Genomic DNA, 25348 nt, shown 5'->3' on the forward strand with positions numbered 1-25348 from the left:
TAATGTAAAAATATAACAATTTATTTAATAGCAAAGAGAGGAATTCCACCTAGGTGGCTGGTAGAATCATAAAAAATATAACAAAAGGCAGTGAAAACATATTAAAATAAAGAATTGGCAGATTAAAATTGTAGCAGCTTATCTGAATATGTAAGAGAGGTAATATTCCAAAGTTCACGAAGTATACAGCAAACACTTCCAACGCGTTTCGTCTTATGACTTCATCAAGGGGATGGTGTAGGAGTGTGATAGTCCGCTTTTTATAGCCCACTAGGAGTTCAGGGGGTCAGGAGTCCGCATCACTTCCTGTGTAACAGGGAACCCCTATACATAATGGGATTTTCTATTTAGTTAGTTCATCAGCTCCTGATAATAATGTTCTAATAGTTCCTATGAAAATACGGTAGTTACAAGAGGTTTTTAGAATTCTGTTATTGTGGCCAATATTTGCCCTTACGGTCATTACTTCCGCCCTCACTCTGGCGCGTCACATCCATGATAGAAAATCCTGTCTGTCCAGGGCACGCGGTGTTCTCGGATCCACGTCATCTCAGTTATGGTCCACGTGTTCTGTGATGATGCGCGTCACTTCCGCATTGTTGCATGTCGACCCTTGCTCTCTCCTGGGTTCCTGGTCGTGGCTGCCCGTGTCCTATGCTGGGCGTCACTTCCGCCCTGACTGCACACATGACCACGGTGTTCTGTTGCCCTTACACCACTTCTTCTTGGAGTGCAATTAGTCATTACATCACTTCCACCCTTCTGTTGCACATAGTGGGGATGACTTCCGCCCATCTTTGCAATACGATATTACATTGGAATAATCTCCAGTTTATTCTAAAACTTAGAAAATAGAGAATAAATATTAGGGTTTGATACCATGTTGTGAGTTTAGTAATAGGGCTATGCTGGATTATCCTTTTGGTTAGTTTAGCAAAGACATAACTCCATCAGAAACCAAACATTAAAAAAAATTATATAAGCATAGTAAAAAGCTTGCATACTTGTGCATATTTAAACATAGTTATAGTTCAAATTTATAATGTAGACCGTGATGAAAGGTTATTTATGAATATTTATAAATGGGTCAAGTGTGAAAAGCTAATATACTCAGATATTAGCTTTTCACACTTGACCCATTTATAAACATTCATAAATACCCTTTCAGAAAGCCTGCATGTGTCCAGTGCATGTAATCACACACCCTTTCAGAAGACAGGAGAGCCACCTGAAAGGGTGTGTGACTACACGCACTGGACACATGCAGGCTTTCTGTTGGTCTTCAAGAGCTATATCCATGAACCAGCGGATCCTGCCAGTAATTATGTAACCTGGATGTGAAGTAGCAGCATCTTGTTGGCTTGTTGTTTTATATTAAACAGATCATGTTGTACATATTATTGGTCTATAAATACCTTGCCGCTGTTGACTAATGTCCTGAGGAAGGTCCTTCAGGGACAGAAACGTTGACAAACCAATGGACGATACATTGTGAACTGAACATAAAAAGTATTTGTGGCTGTTTTGAAGCCATAGAAATAAAAAATATATTTTCTTTCCTACAGTGACTTTGGAGAGTGCCCTTGTCCTAGATTTCGGGATTATATACATACATAGAAAAAACAGAAAACTCAGCACTCACCATTGTTAAATCACTCACAATAATATATAAATAATGGGGTTTTGGTTCATGGATTGATCAATGCATTTAAACCTGCAGCCCACATCAAGGGACCTCATTTCTCTGCAGGTCCTACACTATCTGTCATACTTATGGAAACCTGGTAGCTGCTATCACAGAGTTTAAACTGAAAAAATGTTACCTGGTTTAAAGGTCACCTGCCAGCTAATGGCTTTTAAAGGCAAGGCAGTCACCAAACATAGCTTCTATCATACTACCAAAAAGGCAGCTGACACAGGTTATTATAAATGAGCTTGCACAGGGGTGCGTGAGAAAGTTATGATCACAAAAGGTTAATTAAAAATTAACCAAATAAACAAAGTCAGAAATCCACTGCACTCGCCACTCCCAGATTTGGGGTGCAGACCTGCACTCGCCGTTCCCAGGAATGACAGATAGTGTAGGACCTGCAGAGTAGTGGGGTCCCGTGATGAGGGCTGCAGGCTTAAATGCATTGATCAATCCATGAACCAAAACCCCATTAATTATTTATATATTATTGTGAGTGATTTAACAATGGTGAGCGGGAGTGGAGAGTGCAGTGGATTTCTGACACACACATTATATTATAATATAATCTATATATATATGACATACGACAGAAGATTAAGTAGATTTGTGGCTCTGCCCCTTAAATTTGTTCAGTCTCAAGGGTAGTTGGTACTGATCAGGAAGTCTTTTTCTCCTTATAATAATCAATCACACTATACTCCTTCTAGCAAATGGGTGGCAGCGTTAGTCCTTGAAAATGCCGATTGGTAGGTCGGATAATCTAGGAAGAAAGGGGGGGGACAAGGACAAGCGCCTGATAGTGTAGCAGTTAATACTGGATAGAGATATATTCTTATGCGCGTACCATAAGTATACTTGTGTATTAAGCATATAAGGAAACAATCCTTAGATCGCAAATCAAATGGTTTCCACATCAGTCTCGACTTTCAGCCAAAGTTTTTCTCCACCTAGGAAATCGCCAACCAGATAGCTACAACCTTGTTGGAGCAGAAGAATTTGCTTCCATAGTGTGGTATATTTTATAAGTATTTGGTTTTAATGTACAAATAGACACATATCACACACAAAACAAACAAGAGAACATAACTTATCTTATAAAACGCAACGATCAGTTCCAGTTGTGGTACTTCCAGGTACAGCTAATATGAGTCCATATAAAATCCTTTAAGGTAGGTATAGATGGTGTATCATAATATATATATATGTGTAGGTATAGATGGTGTATCATAATATATAAATATATATATATATATATATATTTTACAGGAGGGAACGGCACCAACTAATATTTATATAATAATTCAATCAAGATAAGAACCTACCAATATAGGCGTCAGCTCACTTTGTCAATAGTAGTATAGAGCTGGTAGTGTACTAGAAAGAATGAATACATAATAGAATTGATCTTTCGAGCAACTTAATATTAACAATCAATGCAGTGTATAAGGTTACCAACCTTTAGAGGGATTTAGTTAAAAATAAGTGACCATAATACTACAAAAGTTAAAAGATAATGATTGCCTATACCGGTGGAGTGCTAGTGTATATATGTGTGCAAAGATATATTGAGGTAAGATATATATTTGGAAGAAAGTGCCACTGTGCCATAAATAAGTGTACAAAGTTCTGTAAATCACAAGACAGATCTCATAAAGAATACATATACTAAAGGTTCTAAAAACATAAATTTATTTTCACAAATCGACAAAGTATATATTAAAATACCATCTCCGACACAAGGAGGCGTAATTAATATTGCACATAATAAACCAAGGACAACAGAATCACAGCATAAAAACAAATATTGGATAAATAAAAAGTCAGGCTTATCTGAGATAAACGAGTGGATTTCTATAGTTCATGCAGCAAGAATCAAAGAGCTCCCTATGTGTGTGTGTATACACACACACACACACACACACACACACACACACACACACACAAACTTCGATCTTTTCCATGTTGTTTTAAGGATAAGAATTAAAGATGTGATTTTAATCTTTTACTACAATACCTGGTGAGTGCCCTCTCTCTCTGTTCTTTCTCTATATATACACATATAGCAATCCAGCGATCAATGATGAAAATGTGAATACATCATTTAAATCCTCCGAGTGCCGCTACACTTTGCAAATAAATTAGGGATGTGCAGGCTCGGTTTTACTCGGTTCCGTTCGGTTTTTTTACCGAATCTTATTGGCTATCCAAAACTCGTGACAGCTGAAACCCAATAAGATTCGGGAAAAAAAACCGAACGGAACCGAGTAGAACCGAGCCTGCACATCCCTAAAATAAATATATATTTTACTGTGCAAAAGTATTAGGCAGGTGTGGAAACAATGCTGCAAAGTAAGAATGCTTTCAAAAATAGAACTGTTAATAGTTTATTTTTATCAATTAACTAAATGCAAAGTGAATGAATAGAAGGGAAATCTAAATCAAATCAATATTTGGTGTGACCAACCTTTAATTCCAGATGCCCTAGGCATTTGCTTAGAATGCGTATGATGAATGTAAAAACAAAACAAAACAAAAAATAAAAATATAAAAATGAAAAGTTGAAATAAAATAAAAATAATAGTAAAAATAAAAGTATTATATATATGTAAATGAATCTAAAGCCTAAGTGAATCTGCTAGTAAAATTGAAGCAATTAAAAACATTGATTTTGCACTTATAGTGCTGATGTATGTTTATAGCCTTTTAGCAAAGTGGGAAGTCTGGGAGATAGGCAGGCAGTCCTGCAAGTAACAGCTGTTACACGGGAGTTCTGTACCTATCTTACCCTGTTCCAGGTCTCTTCTTTAGTTGCCGCAGCCTCCGGATGATATGCTGAGCACGTGGCGCCGCGCCTAGTGATGTCAGACGCCGTGCGGCCGCTATCGCTGGGATCTCTCGGACTTGTACTAGCTCCGGCTAGTGTCTCCGCTTGTGATCCCAATCCAACGCGTTTCGCACCGCTCAGGGTGCTTTGTCAAGGATAATACTTTGATGTACTATTGCTCTTTAATTAGGGTAAAAACTTTATTGAAAACCGGAAGTTCAATTCCGGAAATTGTCATTATAGAGTGGCAAGCACATGGGTAAAGATTGTGTTTAAAAAAGTATTGCTTCAATTATTTGTATAACTATAAATGTTGATAGTAAGTTCAAGAATGAAAATGAAGTGATGATAGGAGCATAAGAATTGGAAATAAAATAAAAAAATAAAATGAAAAAATAAATTAAAAATAAATACAAATAAATATAAATGAAAATCTAGTAATAAAAAAGAAAAATGATGATGAAATAGATATAAATATGATGCGTGAGTGTCAAGACAGGGGGGGAATAAGCAGTGTTGCTGAAAAGTGGGAGAGGAATAAGAAATACTCAATTTTCATAAGAAGGCTTTGAGTTCAATATCAATGTTAAATCCTAGGAGGTGCGAGAGTCCTTAATTCATAGATCCATTTGGTTTCTTTTTAGCGTGGATACTAGGTCTTCTCTCCAATGGGGGATCACTTTCTGGATTCTGATAAATCTCAGACCTTTGGGGTTTTGCTGATGTTTTTCCAAAAAATGGGCTGATAAGCTGTGTGTTTTGAGACCTTTTCTAATGTTGTATACATGTTCGGCCACTCGAGTTCTTATCTTCCTCTTCGTTTGGCCCACATATTGTATGTCGCATGAACATTGTAACTAATAAATGTCTCCTTCTGTTTCGCAAAATATATGGTCTTTTATTATGTAGTTTTTCTTTGTTTGTAGGGACTCAAACGTTTGTACTGGTTTCTTCCCCTCTTGGTTCTTTCAACCTGGGCAATTATGACAATAATGGAAACCTTTTGTTTGTTCTCTTTTCAAGGGTAGTGAAGTTGGTATAAAGCTCTTTGTCAGGTGTTTTAGGTTCCTTGCTCTCCTATATACCACTTTTGGTCTTGTTGAAATCTGTTTTTTCAGGTCTTCATCAAGAAGTAGAATGTGCCAATGTGTTACGAGGATTTTTTCAATTTCTTTGTAGTTCCCATTATATTGAGTGATAAATAGGATCTGTGGATCTATGTTCATGTGTTGCTTTTGTTTGTACTTCAACAGTTCAGTTCTTTCTATATTTAATATTTTTTAAATTTGTTTTTGTAGAAATGGTTCTGTATATCCCTTCTGGAGGAATTTGTTCTTCATTTCTTCACTTTGTACTGAAGAAGAGATGTTTCATGCACAATTTCTTCTCACTCTACGGAATTGTCCTCCTGGAATGTTATTTAACCACTGTGTGTGGTGATTGCTGTTATAGGCTAGCATAGTACTGCCATGTACTTCCTTGTTATGTGTTTTAGTTTGAATTTTCTTATTTTTAATGTGTATTTCAAGGTCAAGGAAAACTACCTTTTCGGTACTGAATGTTGAAATAAATTCCAAATTCAGCGTATTGTTGTTCATATGTTTAAGAAATTCCTCAAGTTCTTCGCTTGACCCATTCCAGATGAAGAAAAGGTAGTCTATATACCTGTTCCAGCTTATGATTTTTTTTGCATGTGGATTGTTCTGCCATATATTTTCTTCTTCCCACCAAGCCACGAATAAACTGGCGTAGCTTGGTGCGAACGATGTTCCCATGGCTGTGCCACATTCCTGAAGGAAGAATTTTCCATCATACCAGAAATAATTATGGCGGAGGATGAAGTCTAAATTTTCCATTATGAAGTCGATTTGGGAATTGGAAATGTTTGAGTGTGGACAGAAAATGCCTTGAAGCTTGAAGCACCCTGCTGTATGTTCGATGACTGTATAAAGTGATTTAATGTCACTGGTACATAGTATATAGTTTTCCTTTCATTCTGTTTTTTTCCAGAATCTGGGAGAATGTTCATAGTGTCCTTCGGGTAACTTCTTTGTTTTTCAACTAGAGGCTGTAGGAAAAAGTCAATATATTTAGAAAGGTTAGATGTAATTGATCCTATTCCAGAGACTATGGGTCTTCCTGGTGGCTTTTCTGTTTTTATGAATCTTGGGGAGGTGGTAAAATGTGGGAATTCTTGGATATTCTGTGTGAATATACTCATTCTTTTTTGTGAGAATTCCCATCTTCAGTCCTTCGTCTAATTGTTAATTTAGTTTTTTCTTGTATTCCATTGTAGGGTCTTTGTTAAGGATTTTGTATCTTGATGAAGAAGCTATAAGATTGCTATCAGATGCCTCAACATACAAAATCCTCAACAAAGACCCCACAATGGAATACAAGAAAAAACTAACTGAACAAATAGACGAAGGATTATCCAAGAATTCCCACATTTTACCACCTCCCCAAGATTCATAAAAACAAAGAAAAGCCACCAGGAAGACCTCTCCCTCTTTTCAGCAACACTGCTTATTCCCCCCCTGTCTTGACACTCACGCATCATATTTCTATCTATTTCATCATAATTTTTCTTTTTTATTACTATATTTTCATTTAGATTTATTTGTATTCATTTTTAATTTATTTTTCATTTTATTTCCAATTCTTATGCTCCTATCATCACTTAATTTTTCATTCTTTTGTTATTATCAATTATTTATATGGCGCCACAAGTGTTCCGCAGTGCCTTACAATGTACATAAACAAATTGTAGACAAGTGACTTACAGAATACAATACAATACAATACAGGACATGGATAATATATATTGCTACATTAGCAACAATATCACCCAGATAAGCAACAGAGCATAAGCAACCAAGTGTTAGGTGCCCTAGTGGTGAGTAAGAAGTAAATTACACTATAGTAAGGAGAAGCACAAGAGGGTAGATGGCCCTGCTCGTGAGAGCTTACATTCTTGAACTTACTATCAACATTTATAGTTATACAAATAAATGAAGCAATACTTTTTTAAACACAATCTTTACCCATGTGCTTGCCGCTCTATAATGACAATTTCCGGAATTGAACTTCCGGATTTCAATAAAGTTTTTACCCTATTTAAAGAGCAATAGTACATCAAAGTATTATCCTTGACAAAGTACCCTGAGCGGTGCGAAATGTGTTGGATTGGGACCACAAGCGGAGACACTAGCCGGAGCTAGTACAAGTCTGAGAGACCCCCGCGATAGCGGCTGCACGGCGTCTGACATCATCACTAGGCGTGGCACCACGTGCTCAGCATATCGTCCGGATGCTGCGGCAACTAAAGAAGAGACCTGGAACAGGGTAAGATAGGGACAGAACTCACGTGTAATGGCTGTTACTTGCAGGACTGCCTGTCTATCTCCCGGAGCCCACTCCCCACATTGCTAAACGGCTATAAACATACATCAGCACTATAAGTGCAAAATCAATGTTTTTAATTGCTTCAATTTTACTAGCAGATTCACTTAGGCTTTAGATTCATTTGAATATATATAATACTTTTATTTTTACTATTATTTTTATTTTATTTCAACTTTTCATTTTTATATATTTTTTTTGTTTTTACATTCATTTTATTCTCTTTCAGATATTTTATTTATCGTACTGATGATTTACTTATTTATTTCACCTCTCTATTTCCTTTCTTCTTCCTCATGAACCTAGATACTGCATTTTTCTAATCTATCTCTCAATTCCTATTCTTAGCACTCAATTTCATTTTTTGTATTTAAGATATCCTTTACTTATTTGAGCTGCTTCCAAACATAGAAGTGCAGCATTACTATTATTTTCTCTATTTAGAATGCATATGCCTAAGGCCGGCTTTGGTTGGAAAGTACCAAATGTGCCGTAGATGGAGACCATCAATTGTGAACCCCATCTGTATTGTGATAATGTGTTACATAGGGTGGAGATGTATCAAAACTTCTAAAGAGTGGAGCTTTGATACATCTCCCCCATAGTGATGTTGCAGGACCCTGGGCTGGAGTATTTGGAGTGAAGGGTGGGCTGGTACTCCTTCCTGCTGAGTCTGTAGTAAAAAAGCAGAAATCCTGAGCAGGTTTTCATTGAGACTGACATGACAGGGACACTCAGGTAATTGATCTCTCTTTATGAAATAGAGATGGAAAGGTGCTTTGTGAACCCGATAGGCAGGCATTGCCAGACCTACAGGGTGAGTAGGAGCCCGGAGGGGAGAAGATCCAACAATACTGGGTTGCCATCTTCCCCCTCTGAGATCCTGTTCATCCAAGGCCCCCATTGGCCTCAAAAGATTAGAGGCATCCTCTGAATAGGTGCGTACACATTGTATTTTGCCTGCTCAGAAGAGGCATAACCCATAAGTATGCATTGTCATGCCATACTCACACTTTTCTGAAGCCCAGAAATGCCCTGCTAACCCCTGCAGGCAGGCTAGTTCATGGCCTTCCATTTCCTCAGGGAAACTGAACAGTGTGGAATAGCCCAGGAAGGTCACTGATGGTAAATCCCACTAAAAGTACCTGTGCGCTTGATATACAGTATTTATGCTGGTATGGAGCTCAGCTGCCTGGGACACAGCCTGGTGTGGTTACAGGGCTTGATTCCGCAGCGATCGCATTTGCAACTACGTACGCAGATCAAGCTCTTGTTAGCCATTGCGCATGCACCGCGATCACGCACGCAGATAGGAATCCATCGAAGTGAGTGACAGGCTGTGAGCGTTTGGGGATGGTGACGGGGGAGTGGTTGCAGAAACGCAGGAGCGACTGTCCGTTTGAACACCGTTGCATGGGCGTTTATAAATTAGCCACTGCCATTACCTATGTAGCTTGAGAGCCTTCTGCGTGCGATGAGACTTACAGCCTCTCCGACGGGTCAGACTTGCTGTAATTGTGCGTGATGGGTCGATGGTAACGATGTGCTGCGAGGTATTACGGATGTGAGAAAGCAGCAGTGGGCATCTCTATGATGCCTGAACTGTGGCAGGCATTAGCATATTTTCGCAGCTGCATTGCAGGCGATTACACAATTGCGATCCGTGCTGAATCAGGCCCACAGTGTATTAGTTAGCAGTGCACACAGACAAGATTTTATTTATCTAGCTTTGTGCTGCATAGTTTGCTCTGCTTCTAGTGTGTAATGAAGAGGCTTAGAACCCCAAATTCACCAGTGCCTGCAAGTTATCTATTATACTGATAGAGCTTGTCATTGTATATTCCAAGACAAATCATTACCCAGTTTAAGGAGTTTTGTAAATGTAATTAGTAGCTGCCTTATATAAGGCATAGTGTGGATTTATTTTGTAAGGAGAGGAACAAACTAACTAATTTCCCTGGTATTGCAGAATGATGGTACTGATGGTATTGCAGAATGATGGTACTGATGGTATTGCAGAATGATGGTACTGATGGTATTGCAGAATGATGGTACTAATGGTATTGCAGAATGATGGTACTAATGGTATTGCAGAATGATGGTACTAATGGTATTGCAGAATGATGGTACTAATGGTATTGCAGAATGATAGTACTGATGGTATTGCAGAATGATGGTACTGATGGTATTGCAGAATGATGGTACTGCAGAATGATGGTACTAATGGTATTGCAGAATGATGGTATTGCAGAATGATGGTACTGATGGTATAGCAGAATGATGGTACTGATGGTATTGCAGAATGATTGTACTGATGGTATTGCAGAAGGATGGTACTGATGGTATTGCAGAAGGATGGAGGTTCTGTATATAACAAGTTTCCCACCTATGAGCCGTATTCAATTTGAGCAGATCCGCGATACTTTTCTGCCTCCCAGACTTTTCGCCTACATAGCGTGTTTTGTAGGCGGAAAAGTATCGCGCGCGTGCCAGCTTTACCCCGTATTCAATTTGAAAGTACGCGAAAACGGGACCCGGCGAAACGTAAGCGGAAAGTACTGTCAGATTTGGTGAAATCAGCCTGACACCCACAAATGATGCTCTGACATGGGGGTTCCCTATGGTACCCCCCGATTTGGCATGCTGAAGGTATTTGGTGTTTTTAAATGGACTCAATAGCTGCTAAATAGAGTTTTTGTATAATTGGTGCAGAATAGTATTTTGGAGTATTTTTTGCATAAAATAACTTATCCCAGCAAATTTGGGGTACTTGAAAATGGGGGTCAGCATATTTAAAAGTTGCTAAAGTAAAGTTGAAAAAATTGTGAAAATCCACCTGCCGCAAGCACCTGCAATAAAAAAAACACTTGTGGCATACTTAGGGACACCCCCAGAGTCAAGTTCGCTAGTTTTTAACTTTGTCCCCCAACATTTTTTTTTTTTACTCCTCCAAATTCAAAGTATTTTTTGGGGTGTTCTTAAGTGTTTTTATTTATTTATTTTATTTTTTTTACACAGATTACCTTTGGGAGACTGTCTGAAGGCTGCACGGGGGTTCCCGCAACGTTGCACCCCAAAACCGAAATTCTGCACTTTTTTCCGCCTGCTATTCATAGGCAAAACTTTTCCGCCTAAATCCTAAATCTCTTCCTGGGTGCCTGAGGGGCTCTGTCCCACCCACTGCAGGATTATAGTGGAATTCATCACCCAGATGATTTCCTGGTACCAAGCTGCACCCTTACCTTCATTGTAGCTGGGAACTGGAATACCCTAGACTTGCCAGCATTTATGAAAACAAGCCAGGGTTTTGTTATTGGGTACCTGCATTATGGGCCTGAATCTGAGTTGCAGGCAAGACCAATTTTGACAGAGTTGAGCAATTTATTGCCACTGCGCATGCACAAATATCTCTACAACCACCTATGGTGCATGTACGTGTACGCACAAAGCGTTGTTGGGATTGACATACTGTATCAGAGAGGCCTTGGAGAAGAACTGGGCGTTGACTAAACAGACGCGCAGAGATAGTCCGTCTTATGGGCGTGTTAAGGAAGCGTGGCAGGTGTGCCATTGAAGTGTTTGTGAACACACAATCATTCACTTTGGAGGCCAAACTCCAAACCTGCATCTGCCTTAGGGCTGATGTATGTTTTGATGGTGCGACCGTTGTCGGCATCTAAATACGCACCTGGCAGCAATACATTGTGTCTGACAGGGCCTGCTCGAGGCACGTTCGACCAGTGCGGTCGAACAGGGGGGCCACCTCATAAAGGGCACACCCCTCCCAACCAGTGATTGCGAAATACACGCTATAGCGCTTTTTTACGTGATACAGGTAGTGAGGGACTCAGTTTCTTTTTAAATGACTGGCTCCCATAGGACGCGGTCGTGAGCCCCTCACTTGTGTGCTTGTCGCAGAGCAGCCAATCATTGCCGGCGGTGATTGGCTGGGGGAGATGCTGCCGGCGGTGATTGGCTGCTACAGCGCTCACGCAGTGGGTGCAGCAGCCAATCACTGCTAGCAGCACCTCATTCAATCACTGCCGGCAGCATTCACCAATCAATCACAGCAGGCTGCGTCTCAGGACTCAATCGCCACCGCGCTGGCTGTGCGTTCCATCTGACGTCCGCGCTGCTCCCGATGTACGGAGACCGGATCAGGCTTCGTCCTACCTTACCCCATTGGTAGTGGGTAGATCCCCTTCAGTAGAAGGACACTGATGTAATCATTCACCTGTGTGACTGCTGTGTAGGCAGTAGAGGTTGAGTCTCCCATATCCAAAATGCTTGGGACCAGGAGTATTTTGGATAACTGAATATTCCGTATTTTGGAATATTTGCATATCATAATGAGATATCTTGGGAATGGGACCCCAATATACACACACAATGCATTTATGTTTCATATACTCCTTATACACACAGGCTGCAGGTAATTTTATACAATATTTTTAGTAATTTGTGCCTTAGACAAATTTTGTGTACATTGAACCATCAAAAATCAAAGGTTTCATTATCTCTGTCATGCTAAAAATATTCAGTATTTCGGAATGTTACGTATTTCAGAATATTTGGATATGGGAGACTCAACCTGTATCACTTTTACTGGCAGCAGGTAAATGGTACTTATATTTATTATAGCACAGGAGGAAATACAGCACCCACTAGTGCCCTGTTTGAGTTGTGTCCTATTATAATAGTGGAGGAAACGGCTGTACCCCTTCTGCTCTCCTGTGTAGTCTCCTCTCACACCTCTGTACCCTCTGTTCCCCTTTTGCTCTCCTGTAAACATTTGAAACTTTCATTCCATATAGCACATTGCCCCCTCCATAGCTCTCTCTGCCCACTCCACAAAGCTCTCACTGGCCCCCTACTCATAGCTCTCACTGCACTTTCCTCATAGCACATTGCCCCCTCCATAGCTCTCTCTGCCCCCTCCACAAAGCTCTCACTGCACTATCCTCATAGCACATTGCCCCCTCCAAATAGCTTTCACACCCCTTCATAGCCCTCAATGCCTCCACATAGTTCTCACTGCACTTTCCACATAGCCCCCCCATCCATCCATAGCTCTTACTGCCCCCTCCTCATAGCTCTCACAGGGCCTGATTCAGACCCGGTTGCAAGATAGCAGCGCTGATGGCCTGGGGAATGTACGAATGGTCAGATCGCCTGACCGTTCGGCACGCTGTAGCTGTCGTTATCGACAGCTACAGCCTGGCGCTAGCCTATCACCACAGCAGGGACAGCGCTGTCCCTGCTGCGGCGGCGGCTGGTGGCTCCAGGCTGCACGCACGGATCTCGCAATACTTGCGAGATCCGTGCATGCTCAGTGGAGCCAGCCGGGACAGAGACACAGCGCATCAGCACTAGGCTGATGCACTGTGGTCTCTAGCGGGTAGCACCGGAGGGGGGAGTTAACGCTCCCCCTCAACGGCCGATGAGGTGTTCTTACATCTCATCGGTAGTGCTTCCTGCTTCGCCTTGGTAAAGAGGCGAAGCGGGAAGCGTTATAGCGGCACGTTAAGTGCCGCTATCATACATCTACCCCATTGGCCTCTGGCTTGGTGCAGTGCTGATAATAGGTAACCATAAAGTGGCCCATTGCAGCTGCTGATGGAAGGTAGCTGCAAAACAACACACAGTAGGTGTTCCCCTTAGGCAGATCTGCCATGTGTGGGGTAGTCCTGGCCACTGTGAGGTAGTAGTGCAGGGCAGATCAACCTGTGGCTCTCCAGCTGTTCAAGAACTACAAGGCCCAGCATGCCTTGCCACAGTTTTGCTGTTAGGGAATGCTAAAACTGTGGCAGGGAATGATGGGACTTGTACTTTCACAACAGCTGGCGAGCCACAGGTTGGCCAGGCCTGTAGTAGAAGGTATCGGAGTGGCATTAGGGTCTCTGAGCACTGCAGCCAGGAAGTAGCAAGCTGCAGTGCATGGAGTGATGGTTGATGCTCGATCCTATGTGGCTAAAGGACCTCTGTGACGTATCAACCACATGACCGCTGTAGGAGGCTGGACCGCTCCTGTGTTACCACCCACTAGGGCATAGAGGGGGAATAAATATATGTAGCGAGCCACCGTGCCCGAAGCGCGGCGAGCGTAGCAAGCCCGTGAGGGGATACTTTTGGCCCCCCGTTCTCATACTTGCCCCTCCCCCTTTCAGCGCCAGTCACGTGGATGTGATGTCACAGGTCCCCTGCAGCCCCCTATTCTAATCATAACCATGGAGTGATACCTCAGAAGGAGAGGCAACAGAGGGGGCGGGAGCTTAGCAGAGAGGTCGGCCAGTGATTTCTAGACACTGGGCCTGATTCAGTCCCGCTCGCAAGCAGGTCGATGGTGGCCCAGTGCGCATGCGCGAGATCCGGATAGCGACGGGCAAACAGTCGCACCGGGTCTCGTACCAAAGGGGGCGTGCTGTCGATGTTGAGTGACAGCACGTCCCCTTTAGGTGGCCGGGGGAGTGGCTGTCCAAACTGATCTGGGGCCGGCCCCACTGACATCACAAGTGATGTCAGTGGGAGTGCTTTCGGCTCTATTTGAGCCGAAAGCACTCTAGGGCTTGCGGCAACGAGACCCTACCACAAGGGTCTCGTCGCAAGCCCGATGGTCGCAATGGTCTTGACCATCGCGACCTTCTTCCTGGCCGCTCACTATAACTGTGGGTGGTCACCCAAAGCCATGCGAGCGGCCAGGAGGCCGCTCTAAAAAACCATAAGGCCGGCCCTGATTCAGAGCGAGCGCTCTGTCAGAGTGTCCGGCTCTGAATCAGGGCCACTGTCCGTCTGGGATTACCAAGATGCTGGGCAGGTGGAGCTCATATAATAATTCATATAAAACAAGAAAAGTGGAATCTTACAATTGGTCCATATTACAAACCACAGTCCAGGGAATTCCCATTTTAAAGAGCATTAGTTACCAAAACGCTAATGAGTAATCATGAGAATGCAGCCATCCATTGGTGTACAGTTTTCCTCCTGTTGATGGAGAATAAGTGAGATCTTTTCTGAATATGGTCTAAGCACAAGAATGTGCCTCATTTTGTGAACAGGTACAAAATCTAGTTTTTTTTCTCCAAAGCTTTTAAAAGAGCCTCAAGTGGCGAAGAGTATTCGGGGGTGTTCCTGGTATACCTTATTTCCCTCCACAAAACTACATCATTCATACATTGGTCAGATGTGCCAGTAATGGCATTTTGCCTATACCTTCAATATGAGGTGTCAGATTTGGGAGTTTGTATAGTACCCACAACTGGGGCCGCAGGGCAGGAATGACTAGAACCAGACTGAATGACACTAGTTTAAATTGCAGAACTGATCGGCTCACTCCACTGGAAGGAAAGCACTCAGGTGAAATAGCAGTGAGAGTAGTACAGACAGGGTTGGATTGGCCCACAGGGGTACAGGGGAAATTCCCAGTGGGCCCTACTGCCTGAGGGCCCCACCACTTGCTCTTATGTCAGGTTTCAGACTGTACACTTAAATTATACATTGTTACTCTACTAGAGGGTCAATAACATGGTCCTCATTGTAGGTTCAAGCCTCTATGGAGGCTGGCCTCATCCCCTGTGGTAACTGACCACACCCCAAAGCATGGGCCCCTACCACTGCATTCCCCCTTTGGGCTCTTCATGCTCCAGTCTGACACAGAATACAGATGCTGGAACTCAGGAGATGGGAACCGCTTCTGCCACAGGAGTCCTAGGAGACTTGTTGTACTGGCAGATGGCAGAGTGCAGTTTAAATAAAGAGCTGCAGCACAGGATTGGATACGAGAGTCATGTGCAACGCAGAAATTCAATGGATGGCTCTAAAAACTCAGCAGACGTTAGGCAAGATAGCGGCCTGCTTGCTGCTCCGGACATGACAGGCCAGCAGACATGCACCGGACAGTGAATCAACAGAACACAGTAGGGTAAGGGGGTCTAAGTAGCCGATCAGCGAGTGGCCTGAGCTCCCTCAGATCTGCGGCCACTTGCTGAACCAAACCTCAGTTTGAACATATCCTTTTATCCATTTCTCCATCTCCTTGTGATAAAGACTCAGTGTTCTCCCCAGGCTGTTTTCTGCGGGCGCATCGCCCAGCAGAAAGCCTACCGCCCGGACTTTCCCCGCCGACCCCTGCTGTGGAACGCTGGCCTCTGAAGTGACCGGAGGCAAGCGTTCAGTCGCGACGTGAGGAGCCTGCCCCGTGCGACTGCTGGATCCGGTGAGGCAACGGGAGTGGGAGCAAGTAAACGTAAGTTCTAGGCTGGGACCAGGACCAGTCTGGGGGCACTGCCTAAGGGGCACTATTTAAACCTGGGGGCACTGCATAAGGGACACTATTTAGACCTGGGGGCACTGCATAAGGGGCCACTGCATAAGGGACACTATTTAAAACTGAAGATACTGCATAAGGGACACTATTTAAGGGGGCACTGCATAAGTTGCCAGCCTGGGGGCACTGCATAAGGGACACCATTTAAGCCTGGGGATACTGCATAAGGGGCCAGTCTGGGGGCACTATTTAAGCCTGGGGGCACTACATAAGGGACCAGTCTGGGGGCACTGCATAACGGCAAAGCTAAACTACAGGGTGCAATGCATAAAGGGGAAAACTACAGGGGGCACTGCATAATGGGCACTTTTGACCGAGAGCCAGTGGGGGAGCAGCCTGAGACCTGTCGGGCTGGATTGGTAAGGGAGATGCCCCTTTTCCCAGTGTGCATAATTGCGAAGGCCCCTACCCGGCTGGAAAAAATTTCTGGGGAGAACATTGAATACTAATAGCATATAGACTAACATTGGATTCACAGCAGGTTACTTATCTAAACTGACTTAAATAAGCTACTTGTGCTAGACCAAGACCTGCGAGAAAGATGCAGGGGTAGATTTATTAAAGCTTCTAAAAACAAAAAGTGGTGCTGTTACTCTTAGCAACCAATCATATTCTAGCTATCAATTCCATATTGCATCCTTGAAAACAATATTCGGCATCTGATTGGTTGCTATGGCCAACACCACTACTTTTAATTTTTACAAGCTTTAATAAATCTACCCATTCAATCATTATGAAGGTGCAGGACTGGCTTTAGCCAGCAGAAGAACAATGCTGTTATTTGTCAGAGAGCAAATGCGCATGCTCCATGTTGGCTTTTTTAGGGCTCTATTTACTACAATCCGCATATTGAATGCGGATTGTAGTGTGATATTAACGACTGAAGTCGCATTGCGAATTCAGGCAATATCACAGGGATTTACTACAAATCCCTTGCAGGGACAGAGCTTGCGAAAAAGCTCTGTCCCTGCGTATCTCATCCGCACACTAGTCACGGTATTTTCAGAAAAAATACAGTGACAAAGTGTCCGCACATGCGGCGACTGGCCGAAGCTGATACCCTCCCCCCCCGACGCTAAGCCCCGCCCCTGTTGCTAAGCCCCGCGACCCCCCTGGGCTATTCACCGACTCAGGGCATCCGCTAGTGTATACAACTACTCAGCCATTCAGCTTGTCAATTGTACACATATATTCCAACAGGTTATGAGCCCAAGTTATCAGAGCACCCAGATGCCACTAGACCACTACAAACACAGTGAAGACAGCACAGAGTGTTTCCAGTACAGCATGTAAGCACAGACAGCCAACCAAAGCACAGAAGCTGCATAATCATGTCAGTACGAAATTTGCATACATGAGCAACACCCATAATGGGGATTTATCAAACTGAAAGGAGCAGAGAATTACACCACATGAAAGTTTGCTATGGAAATGCATCTAAAGAGTAAAAGATTGTGGAAAGTAACAATTGATCACCCTGTGACTGTTCAAACCCATATGATGTAGAGCGAGCCATTGGTATGATTGAACAACACTTGTACTGTATCAAACATGGAAAAGTGTCAGCAAAATACATGGGGGCAGCATTGCATGAAGCATACGAGGATGGGGGTCAAACGAGAAGAATTAAGCTGGCCACACATTTTAAGATCTGTCCAATCAGCCAACTAGTTGGTTGGAATGAAAATCTGGTAACATATTGGAGTAAATGATGATCAGCAATTTGCTCCTAAATGCCAGAAAACAGATGAAAATGGTCGTTCAGAGAAGTTTGTTAAATGTGTGATCTAAACAATTTGTTCAAACAGTTTTTGTCCATTTTCCGGCGTTTGGGAGCAAATTGCAGATTGTATTTTGCTTTCATACCTTACCAGACTTCACTCCAACCAACTAGTTGGACAGATAATCTTTAGATGTGTGACCAGCTCTGTCTAACACATGTATTATATAATACCAAACTATGTGAATGCAGCAGTCTGAGTGACTACATTGAAGATGATTAAGAGATTGCCATGGCGATGCTGCAAATTCTAACGTCTGAGTGACTTTCTAGTAGGGGTGTTGGAAGCAAACACAGCCAAGTAAACATACAGTAAAGAGACATACACCCCTTTCAGACTCAAGATTCGGGAAATTGCAGGGCCTGTCAATTTAGTTCCCGGATTGTTTGCATTCACACATAGAAACAACCCGGGTCAATGTGCATTCACATGCAAAAACAGAGTTTTTTCTCTATGTGTGAACAAGGTAATAGAGCAAAGCCGTTACAGTTGTGAGATGACATGTGCCAGAACGCTGAGAGTACTGCATGGCTCAAAGGAAACATGTTGCAGCATGCTCATGTTGCAACATATTAAACAATATGAAATGAAAGCGAACCCAGACACAAATGCAGATCTCAGAAAAAAAATGTTAAAGCCTGTATTCATTATATTTCTCACCCTGCAGGGTGCTCAGTGCTGCCTAGAGTCTGGGTAACAAAGCATTAGTCTGTGAACTCTACTACAATGGAGGAGGGTTCACCACTGTTGGAGCATTGCGTGAGGGGACCATACATAGAATTTGAAGGTAACTCATGAGATACACAATCTAAGGGGTCTATGTACTAAAGTCTTGGAGTGATAAAGTGGATGGAGATAAAGTACCAACTAATCAGCTCCTCACTTTACAGGCTGTGGGGCCTATTTACTAAGCCTTGGATGGAGATAAAGCCCCAACTAACCAGCTCCTGTTATTTTTCAAACACAGCCTGTGACATGGCAGTTAGGAGTTTCCTGTGTATAGTGAGAGGAGGCAATTTGTTGGTACTTAATAATCACTCTCCAAGGCTTAGTACACAGGTTCTCAAACTCAGTCCTCAGGACCCCAAACAGTGCATGTTTTCCAGGTCTCCTCACAGAATCACAAGTGAAATAATTAGCTCCACCTGTGGATCTTTTAAAATGTGTCAGTGAGTAACAAATACCTGCCAGGAGACCTGGAAAACGTGAACTGTGTGGGATCCTGAGGACAGAGTTTGAGAACCACTGACTTATACATAGACTATTGTGGCTATATTTGTTTTTTAACTAAGCTGCTATCTCCAGTGTATCCTGCAAAAGGGGAGAAAACAGCGTGATGAAAAATACATGAACTAGCAGTTAAAGTACATGAATTTATCCACAGGTCCATTCAAATAAATGGTGTGGATGGGTTAGAGTAGATGCTAAAACTAATGCAGCCAGTACCGCCTAGACCACGGCATGTGACTGACCAGCTCCAGCCCATCCACTGCCTCAATAATCTGCTGCTCTAGTAGTTTTCGAGACCCCTGGAAGTAGAACCCCAGCCTCCACCGTTTGCTGTTTGAAGCATTCTGACCTCTCCCGCGTCCCGTCCCAATGATTTTCCCGCGGACCTGCAACACGGTGACACGCGAACCAATCCATGCTCTATACCCGCGATGGGGCGTGGCCTGAGGGACGTATCCACTGGAAGAGCCAATGACCTGCGCCGCCGCTGGTCGCCAAGGTAGACAGAGACGCCGTGTTGTGGGAGCCATGGTCCGCTGGCCTCGCCCCTCGCAGTGACCCCGCCCTCGCAGTGACGTCACCGTGGACCCTGTTGGTCGGTGCGCGGCGTCCTGGCCGCACACAGCGGGCAGAGCTCGGCCTGCTCGCTGCATCCAGGGGAGGGTACCGCGCCGCTCCTGTCTCCGGCAGCCCCATGGAGCTACGGAGCGGCGGCATCCCGATGGAGGCGAGAGAGGGGGCGACCCCGCTGCCTGGAGACGGCGATGACTACGAGAGCCTTCCGGACGGGGTATCTTCGCTGACGCACATGGCAGCCGGAGCTGTGGCAGGGATCCTTGAGCACTCGGTCATGTATCCGGTGGACTCTGTCAAGGTGAGAGCCATGGAGGGGGCGTGTCTGTGCGGTGACAGGTGTGATGGCGCTCTGCATGGGGAGCAGCATGGTATTATTCCACTGAGTGTGTATGTATGTAATATATATATATATATATATATATATATATATTAGTCCTACTTCCAGCGGACATTCATATTACTACACCTATCTATAGCACAAATGAATGAACACTTTTCTTTTTTCCTCTAGCAATAATCCTTAGGGTGCATATGCACCAGGACCATATATCGCCGCGTATTGGCACAACAAATTGTGTATATGGCCCAGTGTGTATGCACTATTGTATGCTTCTGCTGGTCGCATGCATTATTGTGTGATTGTCTGTGCTGCACAGCTAATCACAGGATATCGCATGTGGCACCATACATATTATTGGAGGACGGAGCAAGTAATCGTTCCGCCGTTCGTTAAATTGTGCAGTGTGTACTGGCAATCATGCAATGTCCAGGGTGAAGGCAAATCGCCATGAACATCAGCACGATTGCCGGTCATTTAGGTGTTTACCCCTCCCTTAGTTTCTCTGTATGTATTGTCTTTCCTGACCTGTAGATATCTATTGCTGACATAAGGGATAATAGTTAACCTACCAACTGTACTAGTAGTAAGTAAGCAGATGTAGGACTGTATAAAGGCAGAGCTCATGTATACAGGTAACACATGTGAGGGGACTGCTGATATCTTTAATAAATTTAAATGGGAGGAAGCAGAGTACAGGGCCCAGAGGAGAAGGGGGCCAGGCTGGGGCCCCCTTCCTGAGCCCGCACCTACCCTGCTGTCAAAAGACGAGAGTGGAGACATCTTCTAAATGTGCCTACACACGCGATGTGCTCACGATCAGACATCGTCTCCGATTTCCCCTTGAACTCTCCCCAGCGGCTCCCCGGCAGTCGTGGGCACGATTTGGTGTTAAAAACTGTCCAATGCGACAAACGATCTATCGTGCCTCCTAACTATTCCAGTGCATTGTGACTGAGATCGGCAAATATGCCCTACAGCATGGCAGATCTGAAGATGCGATGTACGACCAGTGGGTACGCACATCGGCATTGTGATCGTGAGTAGACACTCACGATTAGGACATATTTTACATGATTTGTCGTCACGATGTGTCGGAATCAGACAAATCGTGTAAAATATCGCTAAGTGTGTAGGTGTTCGCCAGGCTCCTTCCTAAATCTTGCTAGAAGCCAGACTACACTGTTCCCCCTCTGGCTAATGTAGCAGGAACTAGTTATTCACATAGTATGTGTATCAGGACTTTACACTTGTAATTTGCATACAAATGTTTTAAGTAGAACCTGTAAGTAATACATTAATATGTATTTCACAAGGGATCACGTGGATGTGTTGGATATGTCAGAGGAGCAGATGGGGCTTTTTTAAAATTAGTATTGTTTTATCAGTGCAGCATATGCAGTGATGGGTAGGGGAATAGGATGCTGATTTTTGAAGTGCATTATAATTCATATTTTTAATTTGCGTATGAATAGTCAGTTAATACAGGGAATCACCCCTGTTGCCCAAATTGTTTCTCCTGAAACAGTGTTCTCCGCAGGCTGTTTTTCTGCAGGTGCATCGCCCGGCTGAAACCGCCTACCGCCCGGCACTTTCCCCCGCCGACCCCTGTTGCGGAACGCTGGCCTCTGGAGTGACTGGAGACTAAAGAAGCCTCCATTCTCTTCAGAGGCAAGCGTTTTCAGTGATGCAGTGCGCGGGTGACGTCACCCGTGACGTGAGGAGCCTGCCTGCACGCCTGTTTGATCTAGTTAGATCCAGCCAGAGCGTGAGCGGCGAGCAAGTTAAGGGAAGTTCTGGGCTGGGGTCGGGACCAGTCTGGGGGCACTATTTAAGCCTGGGGGCACTGCATAAGGGGCCAGCCTGGGGGCACTGCATAAGGAACCAGTCTGGGGGCACTACTTCAGCCTGGGGGCACTGCATAAGGGCAAAGCAAAACTACAGGGGGCAATGCATAAAGGGGAAAACTACAGGCGGCACTGTATAAAGGGCACAAATACAGGGGGCACTGCATATGGGGATAAACTACAGGGGGCACTGCATAATGGGCACTTTTGATTGAGCGCCAGTGGGGGAGCAGCCTGAGACCTGTCGGGCTGGAATGTTAAGGGAGTTGCCCCTTTTCCTGGCGCGCGCATAATTGCGAATGCCCCCAACCGGCTACTTCTTGATGCCACCCGGCATCAACATTTCTGGGGAGAACACTGAAACATATCAGTTACAAGATACTAACCTAATGGTGAAAACAGGCTGGTGCTAAGAAAATAGATTTTCATGTCAAGAGCGATCAGGTTTGATGTGTGGGAGCCAGTGCGCTTACTACTGCAGTTGGAAGGGCTCAGTCAGAAGCACAGGGAACAGAGGAGGCAGCGTCTGCATGTGGTAGAGGTTATGGTGTCATTAGAGCCATTGGCATAAAAAAAAAAGTGAAATGCATGATAGTGATAAAAGCTCGGAGTTTACATGATCTGTGCATGAGACATGCTGAAATCATAAATGGCATATTCTTACATGGTTTATTATCTGTCTCACTTTATCATTGTAAATCAAATCTCAAGTTTTAGAAAATGATTGTGTTTCAAACAGATTTGGGTGTCATGGGCATATATTGATTGGTGGGCATGGAGGGAAGTCTCTCAGCCTTTTTATTTTTTTGCACATCATTCCCTATATATACGTTCAAAGAGTAAGTCTTATAACTATGGTACGAAGAACTGGTGTAAGAAGGGGAAATATGAGCGTTCCTTTGTCACAGTCTTAGAATTGTCAAATAACCACTTTGCTCCAGTTTCATAGTTCATTTAAAATTCAGGGGTGGGCAATAACCAAGCCTTCAGCTGTACACATACCAGCATGCCCTGCCACAGTTTTGCTATTTGGTCATGCTGGGATTTGTAGTTCTACCACAGCTGGGGGGGATGCTTATTTCTCACCCTTGATTTAAATAATGCCCAAATTGTCATATTGGTGGTAGCTTACAGCAAATCTCATTATAAATATGACACAGACTAGTTTAAACACTAGTGTACAGATGAATTTGCCTTGTGCTGGTCTTCCTTTATGCTGAGACCTATGCGTTGAATATATTCTGCATTGTCTCTCTTTGGTGTTCTCCAATAATCCTCCTTTTTTATGTATTATTTCTTTCTATCCTCTTAACTGTTTGCAGTTGACTTTCTACAATATGGCTACATCCGAACCTTGATACCACCTGCTCTGCTATATCCTCCTGCTGTTCTGTACTGTTGGCATAGCAGCCTGTGGTTGAAGCTTGGTTTGTAGGTGATGGGTCACTGTCCTACATGGAAGCTGTACATGCTCCCTCCCATTTTTCCTTGTTGATCTTTGTCCTTATCTGTCCTTTTTACTCATCGGTTTTCTCATTATGTAACATCACTTGCTGCACTTACACAGCAGGGTTATACAGAGTAATCTTGGTAAATTTATGTCCTACGGTTGTGGCTCTATTGCAAATTACTGTGTTGTCTTATACGGTAACTTCCATTAGAGAGTGCAGCTTGTGATTGGCCCTCCTGCACACGCCCCTTCCTCACCTATTTTACAGATCCTTAAAGAACCCCTGGAAAACAGGTTACATGCAGTGGCCCTTGGGGTCTCCAGCTAGGGGAGGGTCCACATATGTAAAATACATCCTAGGTAGTAAGGGAGCCTTAATGTAATTGAGTTTTCCCAAACTCGTATTAGAGTATTTTCAATGGTTGCACAATAAGAATATTGCTGCAGTTAGATTGTAAAGAAACTATAAGACCTGCCTGAAAGGTGACTTAGATCATTGTTATATTACGTTTGTGACAGGCAATATTAACCCAGAATTCTCTCTAGTTAGTGGGTGCAACCCTATTGCTACAATACAAGTTCCCTCCTGCTCCTGTAATAACATTGCAGTCATCTGCATTATGCTGTGAAATTAATTGTACTCTACTGCGAGTGTAAGGTGATATGAAATTCCAGACCTATACCTTTACCAAGATGGTAATATTCACCTGCTGTCCTCTACAGAGGAGGTAGTATGCTAAACACAGCTTTACAGTCTAATTTATTTCTACCAAATGACAGCTAACAATTGTCTGAAAATCCATTTGTGGAAGCAGACTGCCCTACTTGGCTCTTGTTACAGCGTTTTGGGACATTTTGGTGCTGTAATTGCCTAGTTCAGAGGTTCCCAAACTTTTCTTGAATCACGGCACCCTAGGGTTACAGCATTGTTTTCATGGCACCCCTAAGCCAAACGTTTGTTATTGAAAAATTCAGAAAAAAGATGTGGTGAAGTAAATTGTGCTTACATGTCATTCTTAGGCTCAGTTATGTGGTGGGGACAGGTTTGTGCTTGTGTTTGTCCACATATTTACATTACATTGACCATAAATAATTTGATTTGGTGCTGAATCTCCAAACTGAGGCATCCCTGCAAGTGTCCTGAGGCACCCCAGGGTGCCACGATGCACAGTTTGGGAACCACTAGCCTAGTTGATTGTTTTATTCTTAGGTATGGAATGCAAACGCCCATTTATCGGTCTTCTATACTTTTATATTGTAATAGTAGTGAGATGTATCCTTCTCCCTGTTAAGCCACCATATGTATTAATGGTGCTTAGGACACAGGATTTTGCGGAATGTGCTCCCTTCATACAAATCACGATAAACCGATATTCATGTACAATTACTGAATAGACTATAAATGATGAATATCAAGTAGGTATCTGTAGAACTCCTCTTATTAAGCTGGCCACACATCTACAGATTATCTGTCCAACCATCCAAATAGTTGATTGGTTGGAATGAAAATCTGGTAAGGGATGAAAGCAAATGACAATCAGCAATTTGCTCCCAAACGCCGGAAAACGGACAAAAACTGTTTGAACAAATTGTTTAGATCATTTAGAACATTTAACAAACTTGTCTGACGACCATTTTCATCTGTTTTCTGGCATTTACGAGCAAATTGCTGATCATCAGTTACTCCCATACCTTACCAGATTTTCATTGCAACCAATCAACTGGTTGAACAGATCTTTAGATGTGTGGCCAGCTTTAGTCCATCCCTCCTCTCTGCATATGGGATGCTAATGAAGGCTTACAGGTGCCATCATTAAAATGCTGTAACAACGCAATATGAAGTAAAATGACACGGCCTGATTCAGCATGGATTGCAACAGCATAC

The 25348-nt window shown here is 43.4% G+C and overlaps 1 protein-coding gene and 1 long non-coding RNA gene across 3 annotated transcripts in view; one reads left to right on the plus strand and one right to left on the minus strand.

Annotated features, from left to right (window-relative positions):
- On the minus strand, positions 1 to 20091 carry LOC148509298 (uncharacterized). Of its 2 annotated transcripts, none has more exons than XR_015869450.1 (2): positions 19603 to 20091; positions 1 to 843 (listed from the first exon to the last, which is right to left on the minus strand). It is a non-coding gene; the product is annotated as an uncharacterized LOC148509298 (long non-coding RNA). The 2 variants fall into 2 exon arrangements; XR_015869451.1 differs by having other exon boundaries at positions 19496 to 20091.
- SLC25A37 (solute carrier family 25 member 37) overlaps positions 19856 to 25348 on the plus strand; it is a 23108-nt gene continuing 17615 nt past the window's right edge. Inside the window, exon 1 of the mRNA XM_088443221.1 lies at positions 19856 to 20127. Coding sequence (XP_088299347.1) covers positions 19948 to 20127 — 180 coding nt within the window. The 5' untranslated portion in view covers positions 19856 to 19947. The remainder of the gene's footprint in view (positions 20128 to 25348) is intronic.

Source organism: Taudactylus pleione, unplaced genomic scaffold (assembly GCF_031769625.1).
Source record: "Taudactylus pleione unplaced genomic scaffold, aTauple2 ptg000329l, whole genome shotgun sequence".
NCBI lineage: Eukaryota > Metazoa > Chordata > Amphibia > Anura > Myobatrachidae > Taudactylus > Taudactylus pleione.